The 20,261-nt window shown below is 45.8% G+C and overlaps 3 protein-coding genes across 7 annotated transcripts in view; 1 reads left to right on the top strand and 2 right to left on the bottom strand.

Moving 5' to 3' along the window:
• The window catches only part of slit3 (slit homolog 3 (Drosophila)), a 189,716-nt gene extending 187,176 nt beyond the window's left edge, over positions 1 to 2,540 (top strand). For 2 of the 3 annotated variants that reach the window (XM_032554360.1, XM_032554361.1), the window contains 2 exons: positions 80 to 264; positions 337 to 2,540. In XM_032554360.1, the coding sequence (XP_032410251.1) occupies positions 80 to 264; positions 337 to 590 (439 nt within the window). In that variant the 3' untranslated portion in view covers positions 591 to 2,540. The remainder of the gene's footprint in view (positions 1 to 79; positions 265 to 336) is intronic. The other variant, XR_004337985.1, reaches the window with a different exon arrangement.
• A 1,339-nt stretch (positions 2,541 to 3,879) lies between these two features.
• ltc4s (leukotriene C4 synthase) lies at positions 3,880 to 9,556 on the bottom strand. The gene is made up of 6 exons (XM_032554365.1): positions 9,051 to 9,556; positions 7,326 to 7,459; positions 6,956 to 7,055; positions 4,958 to 5,028; positions 4,805 to 4,886; positions 3,880 to 4,125 (listed from the first exon to the last, which is right to left on the bottom strand). Exons 1-6 carry the CDS (start codon positions 9,086 to 9,088, stop codon positions 3,990 to 3,992), a joined length of 561 nt encoding a protein of 186 aa, XP_032410256.1. The 5' UTR covers positions 9,089 to 9,556; the 3' UTR covers positions 3,880 to 3,989.
• A 103-nt stretch (positions 9,557 to 9,659) lies between these two features.
• On the bottom strand, positions 9,660 to 19,097 carry maml1 (mastermind-like transcriptional coactivator 1). Of its 3 annotated transcripts, none has more exons than XM_032554362.1 (6): positions 18,745 to 19,097; positions 17,185 to 17,668; positions 13,763 to 14,917; positions 12,737 to 12,937; positions 12,410 to 12,536; positions 9,660 to 11,864 (listed from the first exon to the last, which is right to left on the bottom strand). In XM_032554362.1, the coding sequence occupies exons 2-6, from the start codon at positions 17,494 to 17,496 to the stop codon at positions 10,999 to 11,001; spliced, it is 2,661 nt and encodes an 886-aa protein (XP_032410253.1). In that variant the 5' UTR covers positions 17,497 to 17,668; positions 18,745 to 19,097; the 3' UTR covers positions 9,660 to 10,998. The 3 variants fall into 3 exon arrangements, with proteins under 3 accessions (XP_032410253.1, XP_032410254.1, XP_032410255.1); XM_032554363.1 differs by having other exon boundaries at positions 17,185 to 17,506; XM_032554364.1 differs by having other exon boundaries at positions 17,185 to 17,464.
• Between the last annotated feature and the right edge of the window lie 1,164 nt (positions 19,098 to 20,261).

The following is a 20,261-nucleotide window of genomic DNA, read 5'->3' as shown; positions in this document are numbered from 1 at the left end:
CAACTGAAGGAAGCCAGGAAAACATGACACCGGCCCTTTAAATCAGCAATTAGCAGCTGACATTAACCCGCCCCTCCAGGTGTGTCCATGGTACCTGCGTTGCCACGGCGCAGGCCTACAGCTGCCGCTGCGCTGACGGCTACCAGGGCCCGTCCTGCGACCGCCCTGCCTGCAGCTGCGCCCACGGAGAGTGCCGGACCTCCGAGTCCGGGGTTCTGGTCTGCCACTGCGAGCCGGGCTTCACCGGACCCGCCTGCAACACAGGTAAGCCCGCCGACCTCTGACCCCGCCGACCTAAGATCCAGCGCTTCACCGCCTGTCCCTCCCCCGCCGCAGAGCTGCGCTGTCAGGGCGAGATGCTGCGGGAGCAGCTGAAGCGGCACCAGGCCATGCGGACCTGCACCTCCACCAGCAGGGTGCCGCGCGTGGCATGTCCCCGGTCCTGCCAGGCGGCGGCGCCGCCCGGTGTCTGCTGTGGCGTCACCAAGACGCGCCGGCGGAAGGTGGCGTTCCGCTGCACGGACGGGTCGTCGTACTCAGAGGAGCTGGAGACGGCCCTGGAGTGTGGCTGCGGCCGGTGCCCGCTGTAGGCCCCGCCCACCAGATGTAGGCCCCGCCCACCAGAGGAGCGGCCCTGGACGAGCAGAACAGACACTCAGAGAAAATATATTGTAAAATATATGTGAGAAACATAGAACTTATTTTTATTATGGATTTTTCTAAGATGATAAAAGAACTCATAAGTTGTTTTTAATGTTTCATAGTATAAAAATATTTTCTACCTTTGTAATAAACTAGATTAACATTCCTTAAAGTATCTGAATTTAAAAGTTTTAATGTAAATCTTTATCAATATTTCCTCTAACCAAACGATCCTGATGTATTAGCATGACGTCAATGTTAGAAGAGGCTCCGCCCACCAGGACTCGGACCGCTGCGCCTACAGGCCAAACCAGGTGTCTGCACCCAGATCTCCTTCACACTGGACCCCTCTGACCTCTGACCTCAGCTGCAGTCCAGTCTCCTCCAAACTCCTCTCAAGGCTCAGTTTCTTTTGCATTTTTTCCTTCCACTCAACTTTCTATGAGCATCTCTTTCTTCCTCTGAGGATCGACTCGAGGTCGTGAACCAGATTCAGTTTTGATCAGATTAATAGATGAATTATTGGAGGTCAATCAGAGATTCCTCCTCAGGGATCCAGCAGGTCCGCCTGACCAGAACCACCTGCAGTCGCCTTATCGCCATGGAAACCAGCTCTTCTTCTTCTGTGCCTTTCTGCAGTCAGATGTTTTCTGTCCCGTCCAGCTGCTGTGGATGGTTTGGATGTTTCCGAGGTTCTGCCGACCCGGACCGAACTGGACTGAACCGGATCGGTGGTTCTGAAACCGATCCAGCAGCGTAACGATGAATGTGAAACTCCTCTTCCTCCTCCTCTTCCTCTCAGCCTGACGCCACAGAAACAAAATGGATTCTGTCTCTAAATGGGAAACTGTTAAAGATTCACAATTTGAACATTTTTTTTTCCGCTTTTGTTTCTGCTACTTCTAAAAAACGACCAAACGCTAAAAAAACCCAGCTGGTTTTTTTTTTTACAATAATTTTAGGTTTTTCAGTGTCTTGAAAATGAGCCAATCAGCAGGCACTGCCCTGTTACCTAGCAACCCAGAGAACTCCCGCCCCGTTACCTAGCAACCAGAGCAGAGGTCCATTCCGATACCAGCTGGTTTTTATTTTATATTTTGTAAAGACACGACATCAAAACAAGCTATTAAGAAATTTGACTCGTATAAATAAGCTAATAAAATTTGAGCTAAAACCAAAACAAAGTTTAATAATATTTCACACTTGTTAATTGTGTAGGAGTCTCTACTTCTGCTTTTCAAAGATGCACGGTGCTTTGCAGCCATTTTCAGCTGAGGGTAAACTTTGAGTTGGGGGCGTGGCCAGCAGCAGCTTATTTGGATTTAAAGTGACAGTGCCCTAAAAAAGCTCACAGAAGTAAAATTACCTAAGAATTGTTTTGTGCAAAAAATGTAAGGAACATGTTTTGTGTAGACCACAGGCTGCCCCTCTGTATGGGGTGGAGAGCCAACCCCAGTTTTACCAAACACCAGCAGCTCCTGTCATGACTCCTCCTCTTCCTCCACTGGACAGTAGCTTCATACAGGAAGTGTAATAGGGCGGCCATCTTGGAACTACTGGAATGTTTTTAGTTTTGTTTACATCGAACCTTGAGCGACTAAACCTGCAGCACTACTTCTTCCTTCTTCTGCCCCCTCCAGTCATCCCAGACACCCATCTGACTCCTCCCACTATGACTCCTCCTACACGTGGCTCCGCCCACTCCATGGCCCCGCCCATCGCGCCCTGCCTTATGATAAAGGTTCATTGTGAACAGAGTAAACCTCAGCTACTAGTTATTGACAGTAACTAAACGGATCTGTACTCACCTGTGAAGGTCGTAGGTTACATTTCATTAATTATGTGATTATAACTGATGGTTTAATTGAATGTTGGAATTAAACGTTTATTGAAACCAGCGAAGTCGTCGGTGTCTGACGTCAAAATGCAGTTTGTTGATCCCTGAAGGAGAAAGTTATTCTGGGTGGAAATGTTTTTATTCAGAACTGGATACATTTTTATGAAATTTACCTTTTTTTCTGCTTCTGCTGAGTTTAAAGATTTAACATGGTTTTTCACTGACAGGCCAGTAGAGGTCACTAATGAGGCCGTCAAAGTCACATGTCTACCTGCACCAGCTAAGGCTAACATTAGCCAGTGCTATTGGCAGATCCAGCCTATTCATAGTAGTTGTTAGCCTGTGCAAGGCTAACGCCACCATATCTACTGCTAATGCTAAGCTATCCATGCTAATGGCCAACAGAGGAAGAACACAGTCCAGTTGATGTCCAGCCTCTACAATGCTAATGCTAGCTAGTACTCGCCTCCTCATCTGCTCAGTTACCAGTTCTGGTTGCTAAGTTACTGTCGGCCTATCAGCAAACAGATCAGTATTTTGATGGTTTTATTCTCCTGTGTTAAGGAAGTATCCATTGGTGGACAAGACTCTTACTTTTAGCACTAAAGCTGCTCCGTACACGTCTCAAGGTGAGCTGTGAGTCAAACTGTCTTCCTGTCCAAACTCTGGACGTTTTTGTCTTCAAAGGAATGACCTTTGCCCTTCAGATGACCTGCTGAGCGTTGGCTTCTCGTGTTGCTGCTGTTTCTTTCCTCTAGATTTTCATCCTGATGATTTAGTTTTAGATAAAAACCAGAAGACATTCTTCATTTTACTGAAGCTCTCTGATGTCACAGAGCTGCTGCTGATTGGTTCATTAGCGGGGTGATGTCATAACTAAAGTTTTAAAGATTTGCTTTTCAACGGTTTTCTTTGGCGCCATCTGGGGGCCAAATGTCAGAGGTGCAGCTTTAAGCTTCTATACCTGCAGAACCAGAACCAACCAATGATTCACCTACCTGTTTACTAGTGGGATCCAACTTGAGGCACGGGGGCCGTTTATGGTCCCAGATTGCAGTTCTAGGAGCCACAGGAGACGTTTTATTGTAAACATAATCATCTTAACTAAATATTATTTTAATGAAGCTCTTTATTCATTGAGTTTTGTTCTGCCTCATTTTATTGTTTAATTTTGGCCAGAGAAATAGCTGTTACCATGGTAACCCTAAGCAGGATTTCAGGAAGTTTAGTGAAGTTAAGCAGAAAAAGCCGTTTTTCTTCTAAATGCTTCATGTCAACGTTTTCTGAGTCCAAGTCCTGGTTTTTATCTAAAGAGTGGAGGTTCTATCAGAACCACGCAGAACCGACCAGAACTTGGTTCATAACAGTTGAAGTTCACAGAGAAAAAAGCGGGTCGTGAATGAAGAAACAGCGCGGTTCTGTTTAATGACCCGTTTTCATTTTCACAGCAGTTGGGAAACGCTTTCCGAACCAGAACAGAAACACACAGCAGAACCTCGTTCTCTCCGGGTCAGAACAGGGCGTGGCCAAGAGCCTGCAGCAGGTCCAACTCCAGGTAAACCCGGCAGAACGACAGGAAGACGCCGACGGCCGAGAACCCGATCAGAACCCACAGAACCTGAGCGCTGAAGTAGAGCGGAGCCAAACTGAAAGAGAGCAGAGCAAAACTTGAACAGAAGCTGAACAGAACCCCCTTCATGGATCTGTTTCTGCTGGGAAACATCCGGTTCTGATCCAAACCAGCAGCAGATTCTGATAGCTTTGGGTTTCATTTCATTGTGACTTTTTGTCTTTTAGTTTTTATTAGTTATAGTTTTTAATACTTTGGTTCATTTTTAGGTGCAGATGTCAAAAAGATCAAAGAATTGTGATTGTTTACATCATTTCCAGAAAATGTTTTAAATTATTGTTGACTGATCAGCTGACTGGAGATTTATCTGAACTTTTGCTGTTTTGCCGCCCGGCGCCACGAGGGGGCGCCAGGAGCGCCGCAATTTCCCAATAAACAACGTAAACTGTGAGGGGCAAAAAATAATTCACAACAGTTTGAAAAGCTAATAAATAGATTCACAAACACAAAAACAAGTTTTATTAAATCCGTAGCTCCAGTATTTTTAGTTGTCCCCCATTAGAACTGTTTGTATTTATTTCAGTTAAATTTTCTTTTCAAGTTCAGTTTCTGTTATTTCATTATTGTTAGACACCACAATAACTCTAACAACCTTGGTTGTAAGTATATCAGCTACATATTTTCATCTCAGCTGATTATATATTAAAGTTCTGCTGCAGAACCAGAACAGCCGAACCCGACCCAGAAGCACCTACCGTCCCTGAGCCGACTCGGCGTAACCCCAGAAGTAACACAGCCGTCCATAGAGGTAGAGCAGACCACAGAGGCTGGACAGGCCTGCAACACACACACACACACACTCTTAGAGCGGTCAGAACCGGTGGGTGGGCCAGGTTCTGGCGGCTCACCTTGGCTGAAGAAGACTCCGGCCATCCACAGGATGGTGATGAAGATGGGGAAGTACTCTGAACAATTTGCTCTGAAACAATGACAAAGTCACCATCAGGGGTCGCCAGAGAGCCTCTAACTACTAACGGAGAGCAACGCTTTGCAGATCAAGAAAAGGAGTACATTATTGTCAAAATACTTTCTAGAAAAAACATTTTTATTTTTCTAGAAGTTTTTTCTAGCAAATGTAAATTTAGTTATTGTTACATGGGGCGGCCAGCAGGTGTCACTGTTGTGCTCTGTTCAGCTGCCATTATGGACAAAGATGGAGGCCACTTTTTATTTTCAAATAAACACTGAGAATATTTATTTCTCAAGTCATCCGTTGTTTTAATTGCTTCAATAATAAAGACAATATTATAAAAACAATATTTTAAAAACCAAAGCAGTCTAATTTGTAAATCACTGTTCATCAGAAATATGGAGGGTTTTGAAGAGCTGATGCATGAAATGACAGGTGAACATTTTCAGAAACGTTTTATGCTTTTATTGCTTTTGCAGTTTTTTATATTTGGAAACAAAGGTTGGGCAGCGCATGTTGATTTTAGCAAAGTGTGGTCAATAAAAACAGATATTAACAAAAGAAACAGTTTGTCAAGAACCTGAATAAATAATGTTCAGTTCATGCAAACACATACAGTCAAACGTTCATATAAAACCCCACAGCCAGAAAAATATTATTCTTAGTGTAGTGTTATGGTAAACATTTAATATTTTTTAATTTTAGTTATTATTATTATTATTACTATTATCTGATCTCAGTCTGACCGATTTCGGTCCATTTTTTCTCCAGAACTGTGTTTAGTCATTTTCAGGTCTATATGTTATAAAACCAAATGAATCCTGTTGATGTAAAGGTCAAAGATCACATTAAAGGTGGAAAAATTACAGCAACCTGGAATTTATCATGAAAAAATTCTCATCATAATAAGGACTTTATTGTGATGAGAATAATAAACTTCTTATAAACTTTCAGTTATTAATTTAAAAAAACCCAGTTATTTTTAAATAATTTTATATTATTTTTGCCATTTTCTACTTCTTGTTTCACAGGAACATCAATAAATATAAATATGTTGAAATGCTTATGTGCAGCTTAGTGACATAAATCAGGTTTTTTAAAGGCCTCGGCATTTGATCGTCCTACGGATTTTGATTGATCAGGTTCAACTTTAAATGATCAGTCCCACGCCCTGCTTTCACCCAGAATTATGAAACTTGGTACACATGTGTATCTTGTCAGGACATACAAAAAAGTCTCTTGGAGCCATGGTCCAAACCCAACAGCAAGTTGGCCATTTGGGATCAAAGCCGCTTTTGTATAGACATCGTATCTGATCAAACTCGTCATACAGCTTTTGACATACAGGCTACAGAATCACTCGGCATAGTCTTAAGGCATTGAAGGTCAAAAGTTATCAAAAAAAATTTGTACATCAAAGCATGTGGGCGTGGCTAAATGTCAAACTTTAACTATTCGCCATGAAACATCAAGGTTTAATAACTTCCACATGCAAGGACACAGCTGCATCAGACTTCCTATGTCTCACTCCAGACCGGGCCTCATCACGTTCACATGGTGAATTGATGACCTCACCTAAGCCGAGGTACATACCAGGCTGCATGGAGCTTTAATTATTATTTTTATTAGTAGTACTTTCTTTTTTCTTCAACTTATCCTATTGTGTTATCGTTTTGTACAGCACTTTGGTGCTGTTTCAAACCTGTTTTTAAAACTGCTCTATTAATAAATTTGACATTGTGGGGACTTTACACCGATTTCCATTCATTTTCTACAGCCTAACCCAAAAACAGTGTTTCCCCTCATGGGGACTAGGATTTGTCCCCATAAGTAGCAGAGGTCCCCAAAACCCCACAATGTAGACAGCGGTAGGTCTCCACAAGGATATATAACCCGGTTCTCACACACACACACACACACACACAGAGGTACTGACTGGGCTCTGAAGATTCGCTCGAACTCCGGCGGCCCGCTGATGCAGGGCGGAGACACCGAATACTTCCTCCTGGCATAAATGACCTGAAGGGAAAAATAAGCTGCGCACACACACACACACACAGTCATCATCCTCGCCTTCATCAGGCTGATTTTCATACGAGTTTATTTTCCGGGTCGGTTCCGACCGGACTGTGGGAAAATTGGAGGTCCGCTCTGCCAACACTGGATGCAAATTAATTCATAAAACCTTCAGACAAATAAACTGTTTATCACCAAGGTTTACAGTCAGCTGAGCGGTTTCCATGGAAACCAGCAGGATATCAATACGGCAGAGCGAAGCTGAACCAGACCCAGTTCCTGGTTCTTACCTTGCTCCAGAACTCCCAGTACGGTCACAGCGCCGAGTCCGACTGCCTCATCCAGCATGGCTGCAGGCCGAAAGGTGAGACTGAGGCTGGTACCACAGGGAGTGAAGACACCTGCAGGGGGCGGAGCCAAAAAACTACAGGAGGTGGGACCACGGCAGACATGTTGGAGGAAACGAAGCCACAAAAGAAGGAAAAAAAAGAGAAACTCTTGAAAGAGATGAAGCCAAACAGTGGAAAAGAATTAAATTCACAAAAAATTAAAAATATTAAACTTTGATTGAGTACTATGGAAGCCTGTTTCCGCCACTCTGGTAAAAAAATAAATAAATAAATAAAAATGTTAAAAAATAAATATCTCATTATAGTATCTCGAAATTTCGAGATTTTTATCATAATTTTTTTATTTTTTTTTACCAGAGTGGTGGAAACAGTCTTCCTACGGCGCCCCCTAGGGGACATGGGGAGTTTTTTTCTTTTGCGTTCCCTCGCAATAATCTACTGGTCAGTTATGCAGCATAATTTAACACTGTAGCCTTTCTTACGGTGGGCGCCGTACTTTCTGCTTTAATATAAGGTTATGTGAGGTTTTTCCATGAATGTTAGAATCTTTTTGTGAAATATCTGAAGTTTTATATCTTTCTTTAGGATAGAAAGGCACCACAAACCTACGATATAAACAGAAACCTTCCGTAAGTAGGAAAGAAATAAAAATACATCCTAATTTGGACTATTTCTGAGTTATTATGGCGGGTAATAAATCATCTGACAGTTTTGATTGTGTCTCTGTTGTTCTAGTCTGAATGGTTTAAAGAGCTGCTTTCAGTGCCGCTCCATCTCAGCCTTAACAGACATAAACATGCAGGAAAAAATAAATCGATTTTCAATCAGTGTTTTGCAGTGTGTAGCCCTCTGTTTCCTGTCAGCCCACTGTCACATAAGGGACACTAGAGCCCACAAAAGCCCCCTGGAGGGGTAAAAAAAAAAAAGTCCAAATTAGGATGTATTTTTATTTCTTTCCTACTTACGGAAGGTTTCTGTTTATATCGTAGGTTTGTGGTGCCTTTCTATCCTAAACAAAGATATAAAACTTCAGATATTTCACAAAAATATTCTAACATTCATGGAAAAACCTCACATAACCTTATATTAAAGCAGAAAGTACGGCGCCCACCGTAAGAAAGGCTACAGGATTCAATTATGCTGCATAACTGACCAGTACAGTATTGCGAGGGAACGCAAAAGAAAAAACTCCCCATGTCCCCTAGAGGGATCCGTAGTATCTTCCAGAGTTGCTCCACAGAGGTGGAGCAAAAAATAAATAAACCAAAGACCTGCAGGAGGCGGGGCCAGACGGCGGCAAGGGGTTGTGGGGAAAAAAGCCAAAAAGTGGAAGAAACTAACATTTCTTTAAAAAATGAAATAAATTCTTGCAGTGGGCGGAGATACATAAATAAATAAAAATAGTACCTGCACCTTTCTAAAGAGTGGCGTTACCACACCTGATTGGACGAAAGAAATAAACTTTAAACGATGTTCAATCTGAACATGTCCACCGGACTGAACATCCCTTAACTTTTTATTAAATATTGCTAGCTTACTTCAGTAACATTTCACTTCCATCTATTTATTTAGCTTCACCAACACTAACCCTTCACCGTAAATATGTTGTAATTTTCCTAACTTCCAAGCTGCCCAATTAATTAAAGTAAATCTCATATTTCTCACCTACAGGTTTTGTGATTTTTTTCCCCTCGCATCTTCATTTATTTCCCTCCTTTTTCCGTTTTATTTTATTTTAGCTCCCGGGCTCAACAGAGCTAGCTCCGCAACACCTAGCATACGTCCTACACCCAGAATGCATTGCAGCGTAAACAACATGGCGGCGTCCGTGACAATAATTTATATAAACAGTCTACAGTATTTTTTAAATGCATTTACATTTTTAAAAAGTGTTCAAAGTGCTGTTTCAACTAAACCGGATCCATTTAACAAAGACCTTTCGGTTACATTTCAAATTAAAAGCATCAACATTAATCACCATTTTAATAACGGTAGAAGTTTTTTTTGTGGCACCTCACATTTTACTTACAATTTTTACAAATGCATTTTGGTTGCTGAAATAATGTGAAACTGACATTGTTAAAAAGTAAGTGAACATAGAAATATTTAAAATATGTTCGACTGGCCTTGAGACGAAGGAGGAAACGTTATTTTTTAAATATGAGTGACTTCCACAGAGATGTGGTTCTTATCTACTTTCAGTTCATTTCAGAGCTTGATAAAAGCTGAATCACGATGATTTGTTTCCAGATAAAAACCAAACCAAAACGCAGATTTGTTTCTAGAGAACTATATTTACATAATACTCTTGTTTTACAGAGAACCATATCAAAAGTATAAAATACTTACAAAATTCAGCTGCAATATATAAAAATAACTTCTATCTTCTCCAGATCATTAGGAAAGGTTTACATAACAAAAATATATTTATAGACATTTACAGAGAGCCGTTTGGGCCCAGAGGCGGCAGAACCGAGCCCTGCACGGGAAACCCAAACCCAACCAGACACACGGAAACAGTACAGTAGATAATCCCACGCTGTCGGGGTCAGAGGTCAGAACTGACCAGAACAGAACCAGAAACATCCAGAGGCAAAGCTGGCCATCCAAATGCTGCGATCTGGATCAGAACCGCTTCACTTCCTGACCTGAACCTGCAGCAGATTAACACATTTACTGGGTTTTTCTGCTGGATTAGACGCTGAAGGTCAGATTATAATCCGCGGCCTGGCAGACCGGACTCGGGGTTCATTAATGCAGAGTGATCGCCACGGAAACATCCAGAAAGGAGCAGCTTTGCATAAACAGAACCAACTGTTGTTGTTTCCATAAATTTCCCTACAGTATGAAAATGAAGCTTCAGCCTGGAGGCAGCGAGGAGGAACAAGATGGCCGCCACAGGGCGGGGGGGCAGTCCAGTGGTTCAGTAGTACTCTCCATCAGATTTACCCGGCTGGCAGAACCAGGAAGCACCAACGTCCAGGAACAGGAAGTCATCATGGGAACGGTTCCTGGATCTTTGGCCGCAGCGCGGTGATGATGTCATCAACACACCTGGGAACCAGAGGTGGGATTGGACAGGAAGTGGATCAAACTTCTGAGCCTGGTGAAAGACCCGGGTCGGGTCCTGAGGTTCTGACGAGTCGATGATGTCATTAGCAGGGATCAATAAATATGTCATGAAACTGATTCAGAACCAATAACTGATCAATGGGAAGGAAAATGAACGAGTTCTGCTCTCCAATCAGAACCAACAAAACATTGGACCTGCTCTCCGATTGGTTACCAGAATGAACCAATCAGAGAGCAGAACAGTGGTTCTGCTCTCTGATTGGTTCGTTTGCTGTGACATCAGATGACCTCTGAACGTAAACCAGAAGGGGTATGGCTTTGAAAACAGGAAGTGATGTCATCTAAACCTTTAATGCTGTTTTCCTGTTAGGAGCCGTTCGGAGTCACATGATGATGTTGGCGGTTCTGGTCCGGTCCGGTCCTACCAGGAGAATCGCTCCACTGCTGGTCACAGTTCAGAGGTCAGAACCAATCGACTGTCAGCCTGTAAACAAACCGCCGCCCACTTCCCGTCAGAATCAGAACCGGGTCAGGACCAGGCCTATGTGTGTCCGGCCAGCAGCTCGTCCAGGTCGGCCATCCACTCCTGTGTGCTCTGGCCCTTCAGCAGCGAGTCGACCAGCTCGCTCTCGGCGGCGAAGCTTCCCGCCGCCGCGTTGTAGCCGAACGACAGCTGCTGCTGCTGCTGCCCGCCGCCGCGGCTCACCTGGTAACCTTGGTTACACGGCAGCGCCTGGCGCCCGCCGGCCTGCGGCGCTCTGTACGCCGCCAGGTCCGGCAGCACCGGCCCGCTCTGATTGGCCGGCTGGTGCTGAGTCTGAGCGGCCGGCGGCGCCCTCTGCTGGGCGGCCATGTTAGTCTGCATCATCTGCTGGTTGAGGCCAGGCACGGCGCGCCCACCGAAGGAGGCGGAGCCGGCGGCCATCTTGGGGATGCGTGGCTGCTGCATGTGGAAGGCGTTGGGGGCGAAGGCGTTGGCATGCAGCGCGGCGGCGCCGGCTGGCTGCTGCTGCCAGGTGGTGCCTGCCATGGCTCCGCCCATCCCGCCCGCCTGCATGCGCGTGGCGGCCAACTGCTGCTGTTTCAGCATGACGGCGCTGGGCGGCTTCAGCAGCTGCTGCTGCGGCAGCTGCCTGTAGGGGGCACCCATGGGGCCCAGCGGCTGGCGCTGCTGGCCGGGGTGAAGGCTCATGCCGCCGTACAGCGAGTCCACGCCGGCTCCGCCCCCTCCACAAGACGGCAGGCTGATGTCGGCCTGACTGGCCGCAGGTGGCGCGGCCACGCTGCCGCCGGGCCCCGCCCCCTGCGCCATGCTCATTCCCATCATGCTCTGGTTCTGGGGGAACATGCGGGCGCCGGGGGCGGGGCTTCCCATGGAGCCCATGTTGCTGATTGGCTGAGAGGAACCTGAGGAAAAAAGCAAAAAAATCATTTCTAAACTAAATATTTTACAGTTTCTGTAAAAAGGATCAGGAAGTAAATTCTGATCCAAACTGTTCTGGTTCTGATACCGGACCCGGGTCTCTCTGGGAGGCTTAGTGAGGAACTGTGAGTCGGCTTCCAACCTGCAGCCTAGAAACTAACCGACTCCTGTGATGGAAATATTTTACATCCATTACTGTTTCAAAATAAACTCTGAGCTGCGACGTTAAAACGATGCGTTGGAGCCACAGAACCAACAGATCCTTTATTTCCCAGTCAAATGAGCTTCGATCCAGAACCGCAACAAACAGAAACAAACACAGCGGCGGAGGAGGAACTAAAGAACCAGCAGCAAAACATCAGCAGCTTCCATTTAAATTAATTTGTCGTTTAAAAATAAAAGATAAAAGCAGCAGAATCACCAGGCCTGCTGAGAACAGGTTCTGGTTCTGGACCGGCTCAGGTTCTCCGGTTCCTTGTTTAACTGCGAGTTCTGCTGGTACCGGCCCGTTCCGGCTGAGCGGTCCTACCTGTGAAAGGTGCGACGTTCTGCTGGGGGAAGGGGTTCTGGCCGGCAGCTGGACCCACCTGGTCCTGGTACTGAGGCGGCGGTCGGGTCAGGTGCCGCTGCAGCTGCTGGTCCTGGCGCTGCTTCTCCTGCATGAATCATTTTATACATTTTAATGGTTTTAATTAAATTCTTTATTCAAATTTTTTTTTAAATTTTTCATTCATTTCACATTTGTTAAAATATTTTTTTCTTCATTTATTTTATTTGAACCCTCTGACCCCTCCAGGCTGCAGACAGTCAGCGGCGCCCCCTGCTGTCCTGCCTGAGAGCTGCAGGTGAGTCATACCTGTTCGGCCAGCAGCTGCCTCTGCAGGAACTGCTGCTGCTTCAGCGCCGCCATCGGGTCTCTCAGGAAGGCCGTGTTGCCATGGTTACCCGCCATGGCGCTGGGCCCCAGCCCCGCTGCCGCCATGGCGTTGTTCCCGGGGCCAGAGGTCATGGAGTTGGCCGGACCCGAAACGTGAGGAGGAGCAGAGAAATTCTGATCCTGCGACAGAAAGGAGACGGATTCAGGTCCGATGCAGCAGAACCAGAACCAACCAGTAATACTTCAATTATTCTCATAATCAAATTAAATCATCGTCCCTCATATTTGGCCATAAGTTGATCTGAATTCATAAACAGAAGCTGTAAAAAACGCTTGTTCTCCAAGATGGCCGCCCTGGGAGAAAATCTGAGGAAAAAATAAAATCTTTAAAATCCCGGGGAGGAAACAGGTCCTGGCCCCCCTTTAGCCCTCTGTTGCCCCTAGCAACCAGCTGCTGACACTCAAACACACAGACAGCGGTCCGGGTCCAGCTGGTTCTGAATGAAAATCCTCCTCTAGCCCCTCCCCCACCTGTTGCTGCTCTCTCCTGGTCAGCTAGCTGAAACGCTAAATGAGACGCTGTCCCTTTAAGACCTGAATCCGAAGCAGAATCTCTATTAATGCTCATTGTTGCTGGACGGCTCAGAGTTACGACGACGCGGCGGTTCTGACGCGGCCAGACTGAAAACAAGATGGCCTACAGAAACATTTTAAAACTCATCGCCTCGGGTGGCGCAGCGGTTCAGCACAACCCACATATGGAGGCCTTGGTCTTGGCCGTCGCAGGTTCAATTCCCGGCCTGACGACTTTGCTGCTTGTCTTCTCTCATTACCCCGTTTCCTGTCAATTAACTATCAACTGAAGGCCACTTTAAAAAAACAAACCAAAACTCATCGCCAGCCCGGTTAGCCACTCTTTAATGGCCGCCGAGGGCTGGAGAGAGTCGCTGTGCGTGCAGCCGCCGGCCAGGCGCCGCGCGTTGGGCAGCAAAGTGTGTGTCCTACCTGTGGGTGTGTGAGGTGCGGCCTGAAGCTCATGCTGCTCTGCTTCCTCAGCAGGCTCAGCAGGGCCGCCTTGTCCTGGCCCTGGCCGCCGGGGGCCCTCGGGGGCCCAGGCCCCCCGGGGCCGGCCTCGTAGTGCGACAGAGGGATGGTGTTCTTGTAGTTGAGGACGGTGGCGGGGCTCTGTGAGGCCGGGTGGCTCAGCGGGGGCCCGGAGGACAGGTGGGGAAGAATGCCAGGGGCCCCGGCAGGCCCCGGCAGGTAGCCGCCAGCCCCCGCCTTCGGGGAGCCCTTGGCGGGCGGGGCGGGCAGCAGCAGCTGCTTCTGGGCGGCGGGGGCGAAGTCGGAGGGGTAGAGGGCGGGGCTCTGGGAGCTGTTGGCCATCTGCGTCCAGGCGGGGGCGCCGTGGGGCCCCTGACCGTGGAACTTGGCCCCCGGCGGCGGTTTGTGCATCTTGCCCTGGATGTGCTGCGCCCTCTGCTGGGCGGCCAGCTGCTGCAGCTGCTGGGCGGGGGACAGGTCCTTTTGAGGGGGCAGCAGCTGCAGCGGGCGGGGGGGCGGGGCCGGGGAGGGCGCTGAGCCCGAGGCGGCGGGGGAGCCGGCGGGGAGGGGCGGGGCCCCCGCGGAGCCGGCCCTGAGGCGGGGGGAGCCGGTGCGGGAATCCGGCTCGAAGGCGGCGGGCGCCGGCGAGAACTCGGCCTTCACGCTGGACAGGTCGGGCGGTGGGGGCGCGGGGCCGGCCGCCGGCGGGCCGGGGCCCCCCGGCGGGTCCTTGCGGTCCTCGAAGCTGTAGTTGAGGATGTCCTGGATGTCCTCGATGGGGACGGAGCAGTTCAGCTCCTCCATCAGCTCCTTCCACTCCTGCTCGTTCAGGTTCAGGTCCAGGAAAAGCCCGTTGCCCCCGGCGACCGACGGCGGCATGATGGGCAGGATGTCCTCCGGCTCCTGCTTCATCTCCTTCTGGTGGAAGTCGGGCTCTGGGTCCAGCGGCTCGGCCCTGCGCGGCCCGTTGGCGGTCCGGTCCGTCAGGCCCGGCTTGGCTTCCGGGCCGGCGCCGTTCTCCAGGCAGGCCTTCTTATTGGCCGGCACGCCGTCGCACACGCCGTTACTCAGAGGGGAGCCGCCGCCCTCCAGCTTCCTCTTCACCACGTCATGAAGCTGCAGCAACAGGCAGGGGAGGGGAGAGACGCATCATCACAGTGGTAAGGATGAAACTATTGATCTTTAATAATAATAATGATAATAAATCTGCATTTTTCAGAAGATTATCAGAATAATCTAATGCTAAAATAATCCCTAATGCAGCCTTACAAATATTTAAGGCTACATTTTAGGGAAACGTTAAAAGATGCAAATAAATGAATAATTTATTTATATCTAGTTAATTAAACTGGTGAAAAATAAATGTAAAATTTTGCACAATATCAAAATTACAACATATTCAGATCCGTCCGGAGCTGGAGCTGAGCTACGAACATGTGAAGCGTTTGAGGAATGTGGGAGATTTCAGCGCTCTGCCGGAAGGATTCAGCTTCCTTCAGTTTCATCACCAGGAAGTTTTATACTTTATACTCAAAACCATTTACAGCAAAAACTGAAATAAAATCATTTCAACTTGAGCTTCCATTCCTGATGTTTCAGTATCTGAAACGTCAGATTTAAACAGAGGAAGCTTTTATTAGTCACGTTTCCATCAATGTTTTTAATAATTATTACTTTAACGTATTGGAAGTGATCAATGGGGGAAAAAAACAACAACATACGCTCTCTTGTGGTGGTTTTTCTGCTGCAATATAAAGTTTTTCCATGTATGTTAATGTCTGAGATTTCTAAAGTTTTATATATTTTTCTTCATGAACTTTTATCAGAAATAAACAGAAGCTTTCATAAAAATACATTCAAACTATTTATGACTTATTTTCATTAAGTCATTGGAGCGTTTTTACTGTTTTTTCTCGTTGGTAAAGAATCGTTTTCATATGCAGCTCCTGCTGAAACAAAGTCATAAATCGATTCCAATCAGTTCAACTGGAGTTTAGATCTTGGTAATGAACAACTTTCTGCTCTGGCTGAGAGCGACGAGGACGAGGACCTGGCAACGAGTCTCCGGGTGGATCTGATGCGTTCGCAGCAGGAAATGCCACAATCCGTCTTTACTGCCATAAACAGAGGGACAGCTACGTTCTTCTGTTGCTTTGGGGTCAGAAACCGTTCAAGCAGAAGTCTGGTTGCCGTTGGGTTAAATTAGTAGCAGAAACGACAACGCAGAAAGAAAAAAAAAAACAGATTTCTGAAAAATTAATCAGAACTGAGCATCAGAACCTGCTGGGTGAACGTTGCCATGGTGAACCCGCCTTTAAGGTCGTCACACCAAAGAGCCTGAAAATGAGTCCAATCCAGGAGCAGAGAGCAGCAATGAGGACGAACGATTCAGTTCGCTAACTAACGATTCAGTTCGCTAACTAACGATTCAGTTCGCTAACTAACGATTCAGTTCGCTAGCAGCAGCCGTTTCTCAACTTGCAGCAGGGGCGTCAAACTCAGTTTAATTTTGGGTCAAATCAAAAATCTGACTGTTCTTAAAGGGCCGGTTTGCCACAATGCATTGATAAAACCCAATAAACTCTTAATAAGTAGCTGTTTGTTTCGGCTTTAATTAAGTGTTTGTTAAATAATATTGAACATCTTTTCACATTGAGCAATGTGATTGTTTCTGGGGTTTTTTGCAATCAAAATCACAGATGTTGTGGGGCTAATTTATAAATATTTGTATGGATTTGTATAACATTTGCATTAATGTAACTTTTTATTAATCACCTTATCAAATTTATCATAAACCCAATGTCATTGATCAATTTTGAGAAAAATCTGCAGTAAAATCAGAAAAAAATGTGGCGATCTGTTGATTTGTGTGAATTTTGCAGATTAAAAAAAAACTGCAGGGACTTATTGATGTAATCTGGAGTATAGCGGACCAGATAAAAAGCTACGGCGGGCCAGATTTGGCCCCCAGGCCTTGAGTTTGACACATGTGACTTAGAGTAAAACCCAGCTGCTTGGAGCTGCTTCTGGTTCAAAGTAAAAGGAGCCCTGACCAACATGGCTTAACGTTTGTTTCTGGTTTCTCAAATTGGTGACTGTATGATGTTTTTATGACTTTATGTTTTTGTGATGCAAAGCTCTTTAAACTGCCTTGATTGATTGATTAATTGATTGATAATCCAGCACATGACAATAATCAGAGCCAGTATTGTGTGGTGTCAGAGTGGTCCAGTTTCCTGTGATGCTGTCAGTAGAAACCAGTCCCATCCCAGTAAGCCCTCCTCTGACTTTTAACCCCAGATTTCCAGGAACCAGAACCGAGCTCTGGCCCAGCTCTCTGAGGGTGTGATTACCTTCCCCTGCAGTGTGTGGATCGGACTCACCACCTGCCGGGTTGTGTTCCGGCTCTGCTCCGCCGCCGTCCCGCCGCCCTCGGCGCCGATACCCGGCGCCCGCGGGGCGTCCTGCTCCGCGCTGGGCGGCGGCTGCCGGTGCTTGCTGGCCCGCTTGGCCTTGTTCTGCAGCAGCCGCTGGTGCAGGCTGATGGTGTGCTGCCGGTCCAGCTCCAGCCGCTCCGGCGTGGCGCCGTCGTAGCGGGTTTCGCAGTTGTTGTGATGCTGCCGGAAGAGCTCGATCCTCCGGCGGAGCCGCTCCATCACCGCGCTGTGTCGCGGTGTAACAAAATCCGCCATCATCAATAAAGACCTGCAGTGAACTCCCGCCTCAGGTTTCGTCCATAAAATGCAGATTATGGCTCTCTGTCACTCTGGGCGTCTATACACCCCCCTGGCCCTTTACAAAGACTCCTGTGCTGGCTCCATGGAGGCGACCTTTGTCTCTAACGGCCTTCAGTCGCAGCGGCACTCACTGCCGGAAAGGAAAAGTAAGGTTTCTGGGTAAAATACCGTTCAGCCTCCTCATTTCAGTTGCTAAACATCAGCTCATTTAACTGGCTGAGCCACTGGAGCCACAGTCGCTGTAATGGCATCTAAAACCTGCTGTTTTCTGGATAAAACCATCTCCAAAACAAACACCAAACTAACTCCCGACCAGCTACTGAAACTTAGCACATTCCTGCACTCCAAATCAGAGCCAAATATTCGGAAAACTCACACAAACTCGGTGTGTTTGAGACCCGGGAACCAGCAGCCTCGGCCCGGACGCCGGGTTCCGTGTTGGAGGTGGTTTTCCACCCGCTGGGAGCGGCATTACTGCTCTCCAACTTAGCCCAAACTTTTATTTTGAGTCGGGAGTTAGCTTTGGTTAGCGAATGGGAGCTAGGAGGCTGAAGTTGGCTTCCGATTCAGAGTAAAGGACTACTTCACAGTTTTAAGGGATTCTTTGATAATCTTAATACATTACAGGTGGAAATCCAGAACATACAGTGACCGGATCTGGACTGAATTACCACAAATAGTTTTGGTTTAAAACTATTTAAAGAAAATTTTATTCAACTGTGTAAACTCACCCAAGTAAAACAAATCTTGACGGATCACAAAAATAATTTTAAGTAAAATGTCTTTCAGTGTAGAATAATTTAGTTCATGCTAAGCCACTTAAAGACAGTGGCTTTAAAGCAGGATCCAATCTAATATGATTGAAACAGCTTCAAATAGCTTATTATCTTCTTTTTACAAACACCAGAAACGTTTTATAAATTACATAATCTGTCTTTTAATGAATATAGTAAGGCTTTATTCAGGTTTGGCCTTTAAAGGTAGTGTTAATTCCAAACTAGATGTAACTAAAAGTATACCAGATTCCTTTAAAACTGTGAACTAGCCTTTTATTCAATCTACCAACCGGATGCCAACTTCGCCATGGTGAGCTAACTGTGAATCAAACTTATAACTTCTAAAACAATAATTTCATAGAATGATTAAATCTACGGCTTTCACTTTTCTAAATACTGTATTTTAAAATGTAAGGTTTATCACACTTACTGTGAAAATGTAACAGTCCGCTCTCCCTACAGCATCTGTCCGGCGAACAGCAGCTGATCCTCCGCCTCCCTGTAGCCGTTAGCCGCTGTGTTATGGGTCGACGGGCCTGAAACATTTAAATAAATCTTCATACTTTAAGTGACTTCGAATCACCGCAGCGGATATTCCTCCTTCTCTTTGACGGAGCCCGAGTCGGGGAGTGAGCGATTCAGAGCGAGCCACAGCTCAGGCTAACCGCGTCCCTCCTCCCAGCTTCTATTGTTTCCCTGCGAACAGGCAGCTCTGTCCGGCCATCTTGGAAACTTTCTCTTTTCTTCCATCAGTGAGGAATGTTCCTGCTCCCGCCTCACCACTAACTGACAGCCAAAACAGCCAATCAAAAACGGACATCGCCTCACCGCTGACGGATAGCTAAGAGTAACCAATCAGGGGCGAGTTTTGCCTGTCGATGTGACGAACAGCAGAGCCAATCAGAGCACAACTGATCTGCAACCAGCGCGTGTATTTTAAATTAAATTTACTTGTCAGACTTGAATTAGCAGAAATCTCATGAATTTTGGAAGATTTTTTAAATATTAAAACAGAAAATGTCACTATGGAATAATACTGGTTATTTATTTCATTAAAAATTATATACAATTCCCAAATATTCATTTTTATTTATAAAGGTGCTTGTTTAATTAAAAACAGTTTGAGAAGAATATTCTCTTTCCTTTATGAAATCCATAATAAGAACTTTCTTCTGCTCATAAACAACTTTTAAAATAAATTGTAATTATTTACATTTGAGAAAAATGCTACACTGATAACTCTGTGCATTTAAGTAAAAATGTATCGAATAGAGAAGGGCGAATTGATCCAAAATATTGATATCGATACCAACTTGATATCAGTATCAGATCAATACTTTAGTTTCAGATTTGGTCTTGAAATTTTATTCTATTTTTGTATTATAGCTTCTCATTTACAATAAGGACCCTGGACAATAAACAGCACCCTCTCCACCACATAGTGGACAGACAGCGGAGCACCTTCTCACATAGACTGCTCCAGCTCCGCTGTCGTAGGGACAGATACAGGAAATCCTTCCTGCCACAGGCCATCTCACTGTACAATAAAAGCTAAATCATTGTTCTGCACTAATCAGTCCGATTTTGCACAACTGCACTGTGGCACACTGCTGTACATATATTTACATATACATAACTGCATTTTTTTTTTAAATCTTTGCAAGGACTGCTCTAAGTTGCTTTTATATTAGCATTTCATATTTTTACAATTTATAGCATTTTATATTTTATTTTATCTACAACTACTACTCAGTGGTAGTTGTTATTGTGTCTTGTCTCTATGCTGTAACTGCGAAGTAATTTCCCTGCTGGGATGAATAAAGTACTTCTATTCTATTCTATTCTATTCTATTTGCCCTTAAATAATTTTTTTAAAAACTTTATTAAGGAAGCTATGCACAGAAATGTTTTTTTTAATCATGTTAATATCTTAAATATTTTATCAAT

This window comes from Xiphophorus hellerii, chromosome 23 (genome assembly GCF_003331165.1).
Source record: "Xiphophorus hellerii strain 12219 chromosome 23, Xiphophorus_hellerii-4.1, whole genome shotgun sequence".
Classification (NCBI taxonomy): Eukaryota; Metazoa; Chordata; class Actinopteri; order Cyprinodontiformes; family Poeciliidae; genus Xiphophorus; species Xiphophorus hellerii.
Note: the sequence above shows the minus strand (reverse complement) of the source record. Positions and strands in the feature narration are given on the sequence as shown.

What these genes read in the sequence shown, in the direction of transcription:
- maml1 (XM_032554362.1), bottom strand. Translation starts at nt 17,496, where the DNA reads ATGATGGCGGATTTTGTTACACCGCGACACAGCGCGGTGATGGAGCGG. An exon ending in GGAACACAACCCGGCAGGTG is followed by an intron (nt 14,918 to 17,184) that starts GTGAGTCCGATC and finishes CTGTTGCTGCAG; the next exon opens with CTTCATGACGTGGTGAAGAG. An exon ending in CGCACCTCACACACCCACAG is followed by an intron (nt 12,938 to 13,762) that starts GTAGGACACACA and finishes TTTCTGTCGCAG; the next exon opens with GATCAGAATTTCTCTGCTCC.
- ltc4s (XM_032554365.1), bottom strand. Translation starts at nt 9,088, where the DNA reads ATGAAGATGCGAGGGGAAAAAAATCACAAAACCTGTAG. An exon ending in GAGCGAATCTTCAGAGCCCA is followed by an intron (nt 5,029 to 6,955) that starts GTCAGTACCTCT and finishes TCATTGTTTCAG; the next exon opens with AGCAAATTGTTCAGAGTACT. An exon ending in CGGAGTCTTCTTCAGCCAAG is followed by an intron (nt 4,887 to 4,957) that starts GTGAGCCGCCAG and finishes TGTGTGTTGCAG; the next exon opens with GCCTGTCCAGCCTCTGTGGT.